Source organism: Neodiprion virginianus, chromosome 4 (assembly GCF_021901495.1).
Source record: "Neodiprion virginianus isolate iyNeoVirg1 chromosome 4, iyNeoVirg1.1, whole genome shotgun sequence".
NCBI classification, from domain to species: Eukaryota; Metazoa; Arthropoda; class Insecta; order Hymenoptera; family Diprionidae; genus Neodiprion; species Neodiprion virginianus.
Genome location: NC_060880.1, coordinates 15,179,594 through 15,196,189, shown reverse-complemented (window position 1 = coordinate 15,196,189; position 16,596 = coordinate 15,179,594). Strand labels below are relative to the sequence as shown.

General features: G+C 41.9%; 3 protein-coding genes and 1 long non-coding RNA gene across 8 annotated transcripts; 2 read left to right on the top strand and 2 right to left on the bottom strand.

Moving 5' to 3' along the window:
* The first annotated feature begins 1 nt into the window (after position 1).
* LOC124303279 (WD repeat-containing protein 46) lies at positions 2-2,819 on the top strand. Its single transcript, XM_046760319.1, has 5 exons — positions 2-963; positions 1,036-1,352; positions 1,433-1,757; positions 1,862-1,975; positions 2,321-2,819. Exons 1-5 carry the CDS (start codon positions 151-153, stop codon positions 2,441-2,443), a joined length of 1,692 nt encoding a protein of 563 aa, XP_046616275.1. The 5' UTR covers positions 2-150; the 3' UTR covers positions 2,444-2,819.
* LOC124303282 (uncharacterized) lies at positions 1,513-5,082 on the bottom strand. 3 transcript variants are annotated; one of them, XR_006907881.1, is made up of 5 exons: positions 4,827-4,946; positions 4,599-4,712; positions 2,498-2,532; positions 2,288-2,417; positions 1,513-1,754 (listed from the first exon to the last, which is right to left on the bottom strand). It is a non-coding gene; the product is annotated as an uncharacterized LOC124303282 (long non-coding RNA). The 3 variants fall into 3 exon arrangements; XR_006907879.1 differs by lacking the exon at positions 4,827-4,946 and adding an exon at positions 4,965-5,082 and having other exon boundaries at positions 2,498-4,712; XR_006907880.1 differs by having other exon boundaries at positions 2,498-4,712.
* LOC124303278 (choline transporter-like 2) lies at positions 3,431-7,342 on the top strand. 2 transcript variants are annotated; one of them, XM_046760317.1, is made up of 8 exons: positions 3,490-3,563; positions 3,655-3,838; positions 4,042-4,164; positions 4,285-4,798; positions 4,979-5,266; positions 5,359-5,811; positions 5,905-6,196; positions 6,284-7,342. In XM_046760317.1, the coding sequence occupies exons 1-8, from the start codon at positions 3,561-3,563 to the stop codon at positions 6,566-6,568; spliced, it is 2,142 nt and encodes a 713-aa protein (XP_046616273.1). In that variant the 5' UTR covers positions 3,490-3,560; the 3' UTR covers positions 6,569-7,342. The 2 variants fall into 2 exon arrangements, with proteins under 2 accessions (XP_046616274.1, XP_046616273.1); XM_046760318.1 differs by lacking the exon at positions 3,655-3,838 and having other exon boundaries at positions 3,431-3,563.
* On the bottom strand, positions 6,963-16,353 carry LOC124303276 (spectrin alpha chain). Of its 2 annotated transcripts, XM_046760309.1 has the most exons (9): positions 15,918-16,353; positions 15,494-15,725; positions 11,776-15,392; positions 11,652-11,696; positions 8,536-11,063; positions 8,382-8,436; positions 7,890-8,268; positions 7,591-7,757; positions 6,963-7,504 (listed from the first exon to the last, which is right to left on the bottom strand). In XM_046760309.1, the coding sequence occupies exons 1-9, from the start codon at positions 16,065-16,067 to the stop codon at positions 7,376-7,378; spliced, it is 7,302 nt and encodes a 2,433-aa protein (XP_046616265.1). In that variant the 5' UTR covers positions 16,068-16,353; the 3' UTR covers positions 6,963-7,375. The 2 variants fall into 2 exon arrangements, with proteins under 2 accessions (XP_046616265.1, XP_046616266.1); XM_046760310.1 differs by lacking the exon at positions 11,652-11,696 and having other exon boundaries at positions 15,918-16,352.
* Between the last annotated feature and the right edge of the window lie 243 nt (positions 16,354-16,596).

Sequence of the window (16,596 nt, the reverse complement as noted above, 5' to 3'; positions counted from 1 at the left end):
CAAGAAAAAAAGAGTTCAAAGCACGTGTTTCCGCGAGTATGGTTTGTTCTGGCTTTGATTCGCACCACATTCACACGCTAACCGATGGAACTAACATCACAGTAGTGACTAAAACCCAGTTTTGTCGTGCGAATAATTAAACAACAGGAAATGGAAGCGTCAGCGAAAGATGCGGAGGGTAAACATCTTAACGAAATCGTCACAATAGTCGACATTAGCCGTCCGAAATGGAGACGTAAACACGACGACGTGAGATCATTGAGGTTAAACAAAAGGGGTAAATACCCAGGCAAGGCGCCAGTGGCCAAGGAGAAGCTAGAAAAGCACAGCAGAGGGCCGGGGATAAATTTGACATCGAATCGCAGTGGAATTCGTACTAAGGTTCACAGGGATCGTTGGGAAAAAAAGGAACGTGCCATAGAATACTCAACCGAACAGGCTGCACGTACGGAATTGCTTCTGACCGAGGCGCAAGGGTTTCTGGAACCCGATGCTGGGGAAACCACGACTCAGTATACGCAGGGTCAGATTGCAGAGAATGTCGATATTACAAGCGCCACTAAACAATTCAATATTAATCTGGACTTCGGTTCTTATCGCCTTCGATACACACGGAACGGTAGACATCTGATTCTTGGAGGAAAACTAGGTCATGTAGCAGCTTTCGATTGGGTAACTAAAACTCTGGCATGCGAGATGAATGTCATGGAGTCTGTGCACGATGTCGCGTGGCTCCATATTGAAACAATGTTTGCTGTCGCCCAAAAACAGTGGGTTCACATTTATGATAACCAGGGAATTGAAATTCACTGTTTAAAAAATATGAACAAGGTTACACGGCTCGAGTTTCTTCCTTACCATTTTCTTCTGGCAAGCGCCTCTGAAGAGGGATATCTTGCTTGGCTTGACGTATCCATTGGAAAAATGATATCGCGCTATAATACAAAACTTGGAAATTTGTCGGTAAGTCTGAACGTAAGGAAGAACAAATTTGAATACATCAATATTTGACATAATTATGAATTTCCATTTCAGGTAATGACGCAAAATCCTAGCAATGCTATTTTGTGCGTTGGACATGCAAAAGGCGTGGTCTCTATGTGGTCTCCAAATACAAGGGAGCCTGTGGCCAAAATGTTGTGTCACAAGCAAGCCATTGCGGCTTGTGCAGTTCACCCTCACGGCACTTATATGGCAACTAGCTGCCCAGATCGTAGTTTAAGAATTTGGGATGTACGCAAGTTATCAGGCCCTCTGCATACTCTGGTGTTACGCTCTGCAGCTCAGGAGTTGTCCTACAGCCAGAAAGGGTTGTTATCTGTTGCATCCGGCAATATAGTGGAAGTTTACAAGTAATTATAAGAACGAATTAATAAACCGAGTTCTAGATAGAATGTTCTACTGTATAGTAACAATGTCATGTCTATTTTAGAGACTGGGTTGAAAATGGAAAACCATATTTGCGCCATAAGAGTTCTTGGGGAATCACAGGGCAACAATTTTGCCCCTATGAAGATGTGTTGGGCATCGCAACAGCCAAAGGATTTCAATCTCTACTTGTTCCTGGGAGTGCCGAAGCCAATTTTGATGCTCTTGAGAGTAATCCATTCCAGACAAAGAGCCAACGCCGCGAGGCTGAAGTGAAAGCACTTCTGGACAAAATTCAACCTGAATTGATCACCCTTGAGCCATCCGCAGTTGCTGAGGTTGATCTTCCTACTATGAGAGACCAGTTCGAAGCAAAGAAGAAACTTCTGGTAGGCAAAAAGAAAAAAGTTTTAGAATACATATAAACTAAAATTCAGTAGATCATTGCTTTACATTCATCAGATTGTATTGATTTATATACGGATTTTTTCAGCACTTGAAACCGAAAAAGATTAACTTTGAGCCACGGAAGACAAAGGCTAAAGGAAAGGGTGGAACAGCCAAGATTGTCAAAACTAAGAAGATACTGAAAGATCTAAGTCGGCAGGTATGCGTAATTTTCATGGTTTTACAATTTGCTATTATCATTTTTATCGCTGTTATTCATAAGATCAATTTAAGACTTGCTAAATGAGGCTAATCAGTAGAGTATTTTATGTACCTTGCATGTGCCAATCAAAGCGTGGTTACTTATCTTCCAATAATGTTCAAGAGGATGATAAATTATGATTTCGGTAATCAGTAAGGATAAATTTAATTTATAGTAACTTATACACGTTACTCATAATTATAATGGATTCACTTCCGTAACGGATAAATATCGAAAATTGATTTAAAAAAGTCCAGCATATACGCGTACCATTAATAATTTACTCACTCTCCTTCCCCTTAGGAGACAATCAAGACGATGCACGAAGATCGAGCAGTTAGGTGCACAGCAAATAAGCTATTGCCAGGAAAAAGCCATGGAGTTCTGGACAGGTTTTTACCTAAAACAATGCAGAATACTAATTAATATGTATACGTTATGTATAGGTTGTTTATTCATATAGTCATTTTTTGACAGTACCTTATTTTATGAATGCCAACACACCATGAACCACCCTACAAATCCAATCATTCGATATTTAGTGATTTTAGTTTCTATGTTATGATATCAAGTAAATTCTTATTTTATCCTAGAAACACAATGGTTTTTGATCTGGGATGAATACCAGGCAAGAGCAATATTGTCATTGCATCAATTCAATAACCCGGTAGTTTAAGACGACCTTACCGATATTCCGGCACAGCCATTACACGAAATGTTCTCTTGGGAGAATTTTTTTTATGCTTCATATCTTGTACACATAAATTGATTCTTATCAAGTCATATAGTGCTATCAATCATATTGTTTTTGTTTGCGTATCTTTCTTTAATCAATTAACAAATCTGTCGGCACTGAAGGTGTACATAAGTCTAACAAAAAACGACCCATTCCCTGTTTCATGAAATATGAATTAACTCTTCTAGATAGTGTAGATGTTGATATGTTTGGATTTCGCAACGAACTGTTCAATAGTCTTAACAACGATTCCATTATTTTGTTATTTTATACTCTATTCCAAATCACCGAGCGCTACTTTTTCAGTAAATAAATGTTTCTTGACCAGAGTTGGAAACTATAAACTCGGGATAGCTAGAACCGATAACGTGCAAATAATGAGAATTTCGACGACTCACATAATTCTGAGATTTCGTATGATTCAAGTTACTGCTGTGCATATTTTCAATCAATATATGGTTAGCATATCCTGTAAAGAATTTGCAATTTATCAGACTCAATTAAAAATTGATAAGATTGTTTACTTCCGGTGATTCATACTTCGCTGCCAAATCTCATCTTATCAGATTAATGTGTTATCAGTAGAAGTGTTACTGAAAGCATATGCTATCCAAGTATTCGTTAATAATTTGAACCAAGAGCATGAAACCGGAGTGGGCAAAATAATATGCAGACCTAACAAGTTAATAAGTAACACTGGACAAGTAAAAAAAATTCTTAGAACGTTGACTGGCTTTATATAAGTACTTAAAGTCAGAGTGATAACGTCTATTTAAAGAACCAAAGTGCAAACAATGGTCGACAAACATGGTACGTATGCTTATTGTCTCATTGTATAGAAACGTGAGTCACGTCACAGACTGCTTTGAATTCTCGTGTCAAAAATGTCTTGTACCTGTAGAGAGTTTTGTGTGAGTTACCAAAAAAGGATTATGCCAAACCGAACGATCCACAACTGTTTTCAAATTTTTCAACAAGCAACTTCTGCGATAGTTTTGAGCACTATGCTTGTAACTCAAAAACTTCTTTAATTTCTATTGTAAAATGTAAGCAGTACCGTCTCTATCGATACTTTCCCATTCCAGGTAAGAGATCAATATAGATCACTACCAATATAATATGTATACTTCGTTATTGAGATAAGTGGTTGATAAGATTATTTGAATGTCACAACACATTGTCAAAATGGCTTAGTGCCAAAACTATTGAAATGAATTTGTGAACTGGATAAATGTTTAAACTATAAAAGGCCTATTATTGATTTAAGTATGTAAATTACCAATTTTAGGTGATAGGATGCAGTTCGATCCAAAATATCGAGGACCTCTAAAGGGCAGATCATGTACAGATTGCTTTTGCTTGATTATCTTCTCAGCATTTGTGGTAGGATGGGCGGTAATTGGATATTACGGTACGCAATTTTGAATACGAGTATACTACAAGGAACCAGTACATCTTTTTTACATCACCCTGATCATATATGTTTAAAGACAGCTTTGAAACACACTGATAAAATTCTTTATAATTTCAGCTTATACTTATGGAGATATAGATACGTTAGTATACCCAACTGATAGTGAAGGAAGGATATGCGGTAGGCATAAAGATGTCGAGGACAGACCATATTTGGTATTTTTTGATCTGACAAAATGTGTAGCGGTCACGTCTGTGACCCAAGGATGCGATACGCCGCAGGTATGCGTGCCGGAGTGTCCGACAGATAATTTTGTGTGGCAGTTGAATTCGTCAATTTTGGCAAATAACTTGACCGCATTAAGAACCGCAATGATATGCAAGACTGGAATTGAAGTGGATACAGCGACGGCAGACCAGCTTGCTACCTACGTTTCAAACGACGTGTGTGCTCAGTGGTATCTGACCAGTACTTCTGTAACTGGTCGTTGTATTCCAAACGGAATTCCGGAACTGTTTGTCAATTATACAATGACTGTAGCTGACCTAGAAGAAGCATCCACATATATCGAGTTACTGGTTCAGGTCGAAATAATTGTACTAAATATCTACCACGATATCATAGCAACTGGGTGCGAAAATATATACTTGTTTACTTACCATGAATTGTTAATAGTTCTGAAAATTTGAGATTTAACCTTTAAAGGGCTGCCTGACTCTTTTAGAAGTCAGCAGATAACTCGGAAACACCACCGGACGTGTTGACTATTTAAGTAAAGGTTGATTTTCATTACATACTTTGTCATTTATAGATGGACCATTGCATCGATCCTTGGTATCAGTGCCGCCATAAGTCTGATCTACATAATATTACTGCGCTGGTTGGCCACTCCGGTTATTTTCCTATCAATCATCGGGCTCTGCTTGCTACTTGGATATAGCACTTACCAATTTTACGAACTATATACAGCCGAAGAGTCTACTTTTTGGTTGGTTCTTACAATAATCTGTGGCATAATCTTAGCTATAGTTCTGCTGATAGCAATCTGTCTGCGCAATAGAATACGACTTGCTTGTAAACTGATTGGAGAAGCTAGCAAGTGAGTCACAAACTGGATATACAGGTATCTAATATGTCTGGTTATATTATTAATTTCAGGCAGTAACATCGCTTCTCTGTCCTATTTTACAGAGCAGTATCCAGCACTACTTCAACACTAATCTTCCCGGTTGTTCCGTGGGTGGTAGAAATTCTATTGGTAGTATACGCGATACTCGCCGCCACATACTTGGTATCGATAAAAGTACAGACCTACTCTGTGAAACTTGGCGGCAACTGTTCTTGTCCTGAAGATCTCGGTTATACTAACGGTACGACTTGTGACCAGACAACGTTCAACAGCAGTTGCACAGAAAATGGTGATTACTGTATATCTGGCGGATGTTACTTGAACACCACAAGCAGACCATGGTTCTCAAATTACTTGCACGCCTACAACGTCGTTGCAGTATTATGGTTGGTTTTCTTTGCCACAGCCTTTGGAGAAATGGCATTGGCTGGAACTTTTGCTACCTGGTACTGGACCTTCAAAAAGTCCAAAGTACCTTTTTTCACACTAACCAGCAGCTGCTGGCGAACACTCAGGTATGGTAACACTCCTGAATGTATGGGCCAGCCTGATATGTATAGAGATGAATTACTTTATACAGTGCTTCATCTTTCCTTTACAAATTTCAGATATCACCTGGGCACCTTGGCAGTTGGATCTCTAATCATAACAATTTGCCGGTTGATAAGATGGGTGTTGGAATGGATCGATGTAAAGCTGAAGCAATACGACAATGAAGTTGTAAGATTCCTTGTAAAATGCATGAAATGTTGCTTCTGGTTGCTGGAGAAGTTCCTTAAGTTCATCAATAGAAATGCGTACATAATGTGTGCAGTACATGGAAAAGGTTTTTGCGCCTCAGCAAAAAGCGCCTTTAATCTACTTATGAGAAATATTTTGCGAGTCTTCGTCCTCGACAAGGTATGCATGTATTATAATGTGTATTAAATTTGTCGATTTTCCACTATTTCACCAATTGGTGTACTAATCACTCCACTTTGACGACAGATTACAGATTTGCTGCTTCTGATAGGAAAGGTATTAGTCACTGGTGGTATGGCTTGGGGAACCTGGTGGTACACGAAAAATTATTTGGTTGTCACTTACTGGTACGTCCCAGTGGTCCTGGTTGGCGTAGGAACCTACTTAGTAGCGTCGGTATTCTTTAGTGTATATTCTACAGCAGTTGACACTCTGTTTCTCTGCTTCCTTGAGGACTGCGAACGCAATGACGGAACACCTGAAAAGCCTTACTACATGAACAAAGGTCTGCTGAAGATTTTACGTAAATAATAGATCACAATTTCTGTACTTTTAATTGAAAAACAACAAGTCCCAAATTGGAGGAGAACAATTTTCATTATTGCTGTCCCCTATTTATTAAATTTGAAAAAAAAAAACGCGTTCCTGCGAATTATTGCGATTTAGCTTTTAAAATCCAACTGACTTATTATAAGTATGTGTATAAGCCATATGTGTATACATAAACAGTGTTACGATGTCAGAGATACAATTTTATAGTGCTGAGAAAAAAAATACGAATTGCATTAGTGACAATTTATAATGTGCTGTAAATAAAAAATTACCTACCTTCCAATTGTTGTCTGCAGTCAGTCACACGGAGAATTTCAACTATTGACTGCACTACCCCGTAGCGGTTTTTGAATGTATTAATAACAGACGCACCTGAGCTGACCACATTTTATTAACCAGATTAAAATGCCATTAAATAAATATTAGGCTACTGCCTTAAAAAAAAAGTTCACGCCTCTACGCGTTAATATTTCTGAACATTTGAGGAACGGCTAATTCGATTATAAGACTCAAGTTTATATAATTGTATATAATAAATAATAATCATTGTTAAATTTTTGCCAACAACAAAAATAGCGCATCTCTTGATCACGTTGGATTGCTAGATAAATGGAATAGGCGTGTTATAAATACTGATAGCAAGAATACAGTTTTCGAAATAACAGTTTCTATATAGTATATAGCATATATTCAGAATAATTATGACGCAGAAGCATATGGATAACCGCGAGCTAAAAATTATGAATCTACTTAGCTGTTTAAAAAAGCGTTATCATCCGCATGTAATTAATTCTGGAAAAGAGTACGCGTAAATTCGATATAATCAAGAGCCCCCGTAATTGGCCGCTCCGTCTTTGGATCGATATAAGATTTCATACGGGCGACACAGTAATCTGCCATTTCTTTTGTGAGGTTCTGTAATAAGATATAAAGAAGATATATTAGTTCATCGTTAAATAGTTGATTAAAAAAATCAATACACGCAACGTTAATTTACATACCGCATAAAGTTCCTCTTTTGTAACGTATGGCCGATCAGCTGCGGTGATAGCTCTGAAAGCATTCTCTATCTCTTCTGAGCTTTGAACGTTTTCTGTTTCCTTGCTGATCATGAACGCCATGTATTCCTGCAAGGATACATAACCATCCCTGTTTGGGTCGACGATGTCTGCAAAATTCAAAATGGGAACATTACGATACAGCGCAGTCTTCATTATGCCAGTGTTTCAAGAAATAATTGACAGTTAACGAAATCAATGTCAAATGTGGCAAATGGAGTGAATTTACTAGGTAAACTCACCGAGAATATTTTCGAATTCAGGATCTGGTTGACCTTCTTCAACCATAGGTAAATCGTAGCCGAGAGCTCTGAGACAGGACTTAAACTCTTGCTGATTGAGCCGTCCACTTTTATCTTTATCAAAGTGTTTGAACATCATTGAGAATTCCTTAAGAGCATCCTCGGATACTCCCGATTGATTGCGGGCTTGAATCTGTTGCTCCAAATTGTGCTGCATACGCATTCCCAATTGATCCAACTGATCCCATTGCTGTGCAAGGCCTACAGTACTGTGTTCCGTGTATCGGTTATCAAGAATCAGATGTTCCTCTAATATTGCACCAAGGTCTTCTATCTTTTTCAGGTCTTGTCTTCGGGCCCTCACTTCTTGAGCCTTGCGCTGTAATTGCAATTTGAATGGTTAATTGATTTGTTTCATTCTCCAAACCATGAATACAATGGTAAAGTACATTTCAATTATAATTATAACACAATAGGGTACATCCGTCTTACCTTGGTGGCTTCCAGCTGTTGCTCCAGTGATCCTGAGCCCTCCATCATCGATGTTCTGTAGAAGAAAAAGGAAATAATTCTCCATTGTAAGAAATCAAGTGGATTTAAACCAATAAAAAATAGTAACAAGCACGAATTATTTCTGAAAAATTACCTGGTCTCAGCTAACCACTGATGGAAAGCATTGGCATGCTTTGCAAACTCTTTTCTGAGCTTGTCGTTTTCTTCCTGACGTTGGGCTTCCTTGGCCAGTTCGACATCGCGCTCTTTGATTATTTTCTGTAAGTTGCGCCATGTATCTTCAAGGGCTTCCATAGTGAACCAGGTGTAGGGATTTGGACCAACGTTGAAACTCTTTATTTGCCTATCAAGAGCAGCTAAAGCCTGGAAGTCAGCTTCGGCAGACGAAAGGCTAGCTTGAAATTGTGCATGAGCCTCACGAAGGGCGCGAATCTCTTCAATGCTGTTACAACGTACAGGATCAGTGAGATCTTCCTCAGCATTTTCGAACCAGGAATTGAAGGCTGATGCCTTCTTGGCGAACGTGAGATAGAGCTCTTCTATCTGACGGAATTGATCCTGCATGCGCAGAAGGCGTTGTTTCCTGGCGTCTGAATCAGCAAGAAGTTTTTGCCACCTGGCGATGACATCGGCGTGACGTTTTTGAATGCTCGGTGTTTGTTCATGGGCGGAGTCCACAAGCCTATCCTTGAGGGTAGCGATATTCTGGATTCCCTCATGTTCAAAGGCGTGCAGCCCTGCATCAAAGGTTTCCTGTTTGGTTAGCAAAGTTTGTACAGTTGATAAATCCCTACCAAACTCCTCGGAACGCACGTGTGTTTCCTTGTCTGCGATCCATGATTCTACAACATCAGCCTTCCACATAAATTGTAGGTATGCAGAATTATCATTCAATCGCGCCTTTCGTCTGGCTGCCAGGGCCGACAGCTGATCAAGTTTGTTGCGGAGCTGAGAGCACCTCTGGCTGATTGAATCGGCTCGGTGATTACCAGCGTCGACCAGTGCTGCTCCTGCGTCACAAATATCTTTGCAGCGTTCTCCGTGTGCTGCAAAATCGGTCTCGAATGCGTCATGTTTCTTCAGCAATCCCTGAACAGCAGCCATTGTGTCGCCATAATCTTCCACAGAGAGGAGCTGTTGTTTCTCCGTAATCCAAGCCTCCTCTTCCTCGACCTTGGCAAGGAATTGTTGATAGGTGAGTGACTCGTCAAGCTTTTGACCCCTGGTCGCAGCCAATTGCTTCAACTCTGCCCAAGCTTGATTGAGAAGTTTCAGACGCTGCTCTATTTCAGGAACTCCCAAGTTTGACACGTCCATCAGCTTTTCTCCAGCTTCTTGAACAGCCTGAATAGCTGGTTCGTGGCTGCCAAGTTCTGCTTCCAGACGCTTGTGCTTTTTCTTTAGATTTTGCACGCCAGTCAAGTCACGACCATAATCATCCGAACCAACGAGTAATTTCTTTTCTTTAATCCATGATTCTTCGTCAGCAATGTCGCGGAAGAATTGATGCAGAGTGTTGGCTTCGTTGAGTCTGGCTTGCCTGTGTGCGGCTAGATTTCTTATACGCTCGTAGCGTTCATTTATGCTCTGACGTTTCTCCTGAATACCAGCAGCGTCAAACTGTCCGCTCTCAATCAAGGAATCGGCCTGACCGTTCATGTCCTTTATTCTCTCTTCGTGAGCTTGAATATCTGCTTCTACCAACTGATGTTTCTTCATAAGATTTTGCACGGACGCTAGATCTTTGCCAGCATCTTCGGAGGTCAGTAAACTTTCAACTTCTCCAAGCCAGAAGTCTAGATCTTTCACTGCGGCAATGTACGTCCTCTGTTTATTGGCCTCTTTTAGTTTCAAAGACTTCTCAGTCGTCTTTTGGGTCAGATACTCCCACTGATCTGCAATCGAAGCAAGTCTAGCCTGTACAGCATCTTCAGAACCGGCGCACTGATGTTTGTCTATCAGGTTAGTGCCCATGGCCAAAACGGATTGAATTCTGTCGGCATTGGCGGCAAGCTCAGCTTCAAACGCTTGATGCTTTTGGTGTTTGGATTGAATATTAGCAGGATCTTTGTAATTCTCCTCAGTAGCAAGTTGAAGCTTTTCAGCGATCCAATTTTCCATCTCGTCGGCATCCCTGGAGAATTGTTGCAAGGTCTGAGATTCACCCAATTTAGATCTTTTTTCAATAAGCGCGTCTTTCAAATGCTTCCAGCGATCCAAAACCTGGCGACGTCTTTCGTCAATTGGCTTAGCGGCATAATGCTCCGCAGCTATTAATTGATCGGCAAGTGTTTGCAAGGCCGCGATTTTTTCTTCGTGAGCATTGATAGCCTTGTCAAAGTCTTCATGTTTTTTAATCAGCGCTTCAACGTTATCACCGCTGTCTACAGCATCCGCGCTACCTAAGAAGGCCTCCCTGGCGCTCATCCAATTTTCAGCTTGCTCACAATCTCGGCAGAAAAGTTGGAGCTCCAAATTTTGATCAAGCTGCATGCGGCGCTGGATCCACGCTTTCTCAAGTTCTTGACGAGCTTCTGCCATTGCTTCCAGTTTTTCCTGAATTTCCACACTAGCATAGTGACTCGACTGCAATAGTTGCTGCCCAAAGAGTTCAAACGCTTGGAAGGTACCAGCACGAGCGTCGATTTCAGTGCGATGTTCCTAAAAAAATTTTCCATATTATTCACAACCACAACAAATTTGAAAGATCGATCGCAGCTTCAACACGCGATTGCACCAGAAGCATGTGGGCAGCCAAATTCATTACATAAAACGATTAAGCAAAAAATTAATAAGCACCACTCTCAATCGCAAAGAGCTAACAAACTACATACTCTGTTGCACTGGATTTTTTAAGATAAAATTCTTTTTCACATAGTATTATTATACTCTGACAATATATGAGACATTTAAAATTCCCGAAAGAGAAAAAAAACTTTACAAATGTTACACTCATCATTTGCTTGGCTGAGAAAACAGCGAAATTTGTCTATTACTTGAAGAATATTGTTACTTTACGCAGCTGTGGTAGCACTGTTACAATTAAAAATTTCTCAGCAATGACTTGTGGTGTCAATACACGTACAAGTAGGTATACATTGTACGTGATTGAGACAAGATTAGAAATGACAAGGCAAGCGTGGTTGATCTGATTTATGATACACGTATTATTGGTCTAAATTTCGTTAGTTAATATTGGACTCGGAAAACATGTTACAAAATTATTTCCATGCTTAAACGCTTGGATACCTCTGGAAGGATGCCGTAACGCGCATCTATCTCTGCCCTGTGGCTCTACAATTTGAATCATTTATGAATAACGAATATATTATAACATCTAGACTATCAAAAGCTGTCGATGTCAATTACATACCTGATGACGTTCCAGCAGTGCTTCGGCTCCTGTCACGTCACCGGCGAGTTCCTCAGATGCCACTAGTCCCATCATGGAGTTTATCCAAGCCATCAAATCTCGATAGTCACTTAAGAATCTCTGCAAATCATAAGAGTCCAGTAGTTTCTCCTTCCTGCTATTGGCTTTTGCTGTCAGCTGTGTCCATTCCTCGTTGATCTCTTTCTGTTTGGCATAAGTTTGTTCCGCGGTATCAGGATGCGATTGCATCAATCGATTGGCTATTTCGTCAAGCTGCCTTATTTTATCACCAAGAGCGGCTAGGTCTCGTTCAAGACCCTCGTGTTTTCGTTGGAGAGCTTGAACGCTGCGAAGATCCTTCCCAAGGTCGTCATTGTTCAAAGCAGCATCCTTCTCACGAATCCAATCTTTCGTTTCGTCAACATCACGGTGGAATCGTTGAACTTCGTGAGCAGAGCCCAACTGACTGGCTCTCTCCGCAGTCAGGGTTTGAAGGCTGGTCCACTTTTCGTTCAAATCTTGTATTTGAGTCTGAATTTTGAGAGCAGCTTCGGTTTGCCCAAGACTCATCAGTTGAACGGCGATTTCATTCATTTCAGCCAATCGGACTTCGTTTGCCTTCAGATCTGCTTGGAAGTCGTCGAACTTCTTTTGCATTACTTCAACTTGCTCCAAGTCTTCACCAACATCTTGAACCTGGGCATGATTTTCCTTCGCTTTGATCCAAGTGGCTAATTCCGCTGCTTCTCTGACAAGCACGTACGCTTTGGCAGTTTCGTTCAGTTTATTCTGACGCTCGTGAGCCAAGTACAATAAGTCGTCATACTGAGCTTGAATTTGAGCCTGCCTAGCCGCAATTGAACTCTGTTCTCTGGCAAGATTTTGCTGAGAGGCACTCAGACTGGCCTCTGGCTCGACCCGTTTGACGTAAGCAGCCGGGACAAAGCCTTGCCTGTCATTCACCTCGACTTTCCACCAATCTTTATTGTTCGAATTGAGAAGCGTTAGAGTATCGCCTTTCTTCATAGAGACTTCCCTTGGTGATTTTTCTGCATAATCGTAAAGAGCGACTACGCATTCTTTGCCGGCTATGTCTATAGTCGGTGTCTCTTGCTGTCGGCATGCAGCTGCCTGCTCTCTCAAGGCGCCGATAGTGCTAGCAAAAGCCTCCAAATCACTGACAAGGGCTTCGTGCTTTTTGAGCAAAGCTTCTGAGCTGTCTTCATCTTTTCCATAATCGGTGTTCAAAACGATCGGACGTTTCTCTTTCATCCATGATTCCGCCTCGTTTGCATCGGCAAAGTACTGATGTGCTTGCAGGGAATCGTCTAAATCCGTTTTGCGCTGACGAGCCTTTTCTTTTAATTGCCCCCAGTGATCGTCGAGAGCTGCCAGCCTCTGGCTAATTTCTTCAGCTGCAAAATGCCCATCATTGCGCATTTTTGCTCCTGATTGGCAAACAGCAGCTACTCTTGGCTCGTGATTATTTACTTCCGCCAAGACAGCCTGATGTTTTTTCTGCAAATTTTGCACACCAATGAGATCTCGACCGCGGTTAGTGCTTGCTGCGACAGGCTCTTTCTCCCTGATCCACGCTTCCTCATCCTCAATGTCTCGGAATAACTGCTGCACTTGAAGGGAGTCAAGAAGTCGCTGTTTCCTAATGCTCATCGGTCTTTGCAGTGCTGCGTATCGGCCCACAAGTTGATCTTGCTTTGCCTTAATATTATCCGCGTCGAAATGTCCTGAACTAACAAATTGTTGCGCAGCTTGAGCAATGCCTTCAATACGATCAGCATGGGAAGCAACGTCAGCTTCAAGCAGCGCGTGTTTCTTCTGGAGATTTTGCACGCTTGTTAAATCCTTGCCGTAATCTTCGGACATAAGCTGGCCCTCAACTTCAGACAGCCACAGCTCAACATCTTCAACGGTTCGATTGAATTGCTGCTGCTGTGCAGCCTCTTGCAATTTAGATCCCTTTTTGTCAGTCGCCTGAACAAGACTGTCCCAAAGGCCAGTGATTTCGTCAAGACGTGCACGAATGCGATCACTGGCATAATGTTCTTCGTCGATCAGCTTTTGCCCTGTGCTGAGAATTTCCTCCATGCGCGTATTGTTTGCATTCAACTCCTGCTCGAAATTCTGATGTTTCTGTACTTTGCCGTTCAAATTTGTTGGGTCTAGGTAGCTGTCGTCAGTGGCGAATTTGAGTTTTTCATTCACCCAACCCTTGGTTTCGTCGCAATCTCTCTCAAACTGTTGAAGCGTGTAAGCATCAGCCAAACGCTGTCTTCTCTGAGCAGATTTATCAAGAAGGGCACCTCGCCGCTCGAGCAAGAGCTGCCGACGTTGGAATACATCTTCAGCCGCGTAATGATCACCCTCGATAAGCTTACGGGCAAAGTCATCTAGCACTTTGATTTTTTCATCTTGAGCAGCCAGGGACTTGTTAAAGTCGTCATGTTTTTTGATTAGAGCTTCTACACTGTCCAGGGAATCTCCAAGGTCTTCGTTAGCCAGGAATGCTTCCTGCTTTGCCATCCAGGCGTCAGCCTGCTCTGTGTCCCGATAAAATAGCTGCAAGTCCATGCATTGCTCGTACAGAATGCGACGTTTTTCCCAAAGATCTAACAGGGACTTCTTATCCTCAGCAAGAGACTCCAACTTCCTGGCTACCTCATCTGCTGCATAATGTTTCCTATCAAGAAGTTGCTGACCGGCACGAGCAGTCGAGTCAAAACTGTCCTTCCGTGCGTCAATTTCTCCTTTGTGTTCTTGATGTCGCTCCAGCAGCGCCTCTGCTCCTGCAACGTCTTTGGCAAGCTCGTCTGCAGATATAATGGCTCGCATATCGTTCATCCATGAAACAAGATCCCTGTAGTCGGTCAAGAATCGATGAAGGTAGTAGGACTCGTCCAACTTGGATCTTCGTTCCTTTGCCTTGGCCGTCAAGCTTTCCCAGAGCTGCAATATTTCTGCATGCTTTGATTGGATCTGCTGGGAATGATCGGCCTGGTGAATAGCAGCCAGGCGATCTGCTTCGGCACCAAGAGTGGCCACCTTGTCTTCCAGAGCAGCTAGATCACGTTCGATTCCCTCATGCTTGCGCTGAAGTGTCTGAACGCTGGCCAAATCGCGGCCAAAATCATCAGACGACAGAACGACGTCCTTCTCCGCAATCCAGGCCATAGTTTCGTCAGCATCTCGGTTAAATCTCTGTATCTCATGGGCGCCAAACAATTTTTCCTGCCTGAGAATAGCGAGCTGCTTCAACCTCTGCCAAGATTCATTTAGCTCTTCTTTTCTACGGAGAATAGTGTCGCGCTCAGGATGCCCATCCAGTAGAAGCTTGTCAGCGAGTTCATTAACCTCTGTTACTCTGTACTCTTGGCTAGCCATATCTTTCTGAAACTCGTCAAATTTCCTCTGAAGAACCTCGACATGCTCTAAGTCATGCCCAAACTCGTCTGTAGTGACAAAAGCCTCCTTATCGTGGATCCAGAACATGACCTCGTCGCAATGACGAAGAAACTGCACCAGAACAAGAGCTTGTTGAAGTTTTAATCCCTTGTCGGCCAAACGAGAAAGGAGCAGCTCCCAAAGACGATGCAGTTCCTCTAATAATACAAAAATTACAGTTAAGTATTAAGAAATGAACGAAGGGTACTTGTTACATTTGGGAAAGAAATAACACAGTTAACTATTAATCTACGCTTACCAAGCCTCTTGCGAATAACGTCAGAGGAGAAATGATGCTGAGCTATCATCTCTGAGCCTGTGTTGTCGAGCAATACGATGGCGTTTGAATGAGCGGCTACCTCAGCTTCGAACGCCTGATGTTTCTGAATCTTAGCTTGAAGATTCGTCGGGTCTTTGTAACTCTCGTCGGAAGCGGCCTGGAGCTTCTCGTAAATCCATCCCTCAAGTTCGTCCGCATCTCGCTTAAAATACTGGAGAAAAAAATGCGCAACGTACCCGTTAGTGTAAGATTTCAATCAAGAATCGAATAACCAGTTTCATTTATTTCAGCGATTAATCCAAAATAAATGTAAGACGAAAATACACGATTGATCCGACCGATTTCCGTCTGTCAAAACGCACGAAACACCCGCATACACGTACACGAGCACCAAAGGGCATACCTGAAAGCGACGGGAGTCCTCAAGTTTGTCCCGCTTCAAACGAGCTTCGGATTTAAAATTAGCGTAACGTCCAAGGACCTGATCCCTGCGCTCCTGTATGTCGGCAGGATTTTCAAGGATCTTAATCTCCTTGGGTGTTATTTGATCCATGATTGAGACTTTGTACACAGTAGTTATCCACCAAAATGGCCGCGGGGTGTGGCAGCGGGCCGAATAGTGTTCGGAATATCGAACGGACTGTCAGCCCCGTTGTTTTTTTGGTTAATTATCGTTTCCCGCACCAACCCTAAAATCTAATTTTCAAACGGTCACTTTACGGCTCACAATTTGCACTCTAAACGGTACAAAACAACACACCTTGCTCAGAATGACTTCACCTAAATTCTCATTCGGCACATTCGTCGTCGTTGATTCCACGTTCGATACTATACGCGAGTGCGGAAGAGCGACGGGTGTTCAGTAAGTGGGGTAATCGCCGGGTGTTCCATAACTCCGCGTTGCGCTGTCTACTCGGTGATTTCTGTTGGAGCGTGGGTTCTAATTGGCTTGCGAATCGGCTATTACCCAGTTAAAAACCTGCGCGAGATATTCAACTGAATTATGTTACAGCCCACATGGAATAACGGGTCAATAGGCTCCGTATAAATAGCAATTGCGTCATACTGCACATAAGATTAAC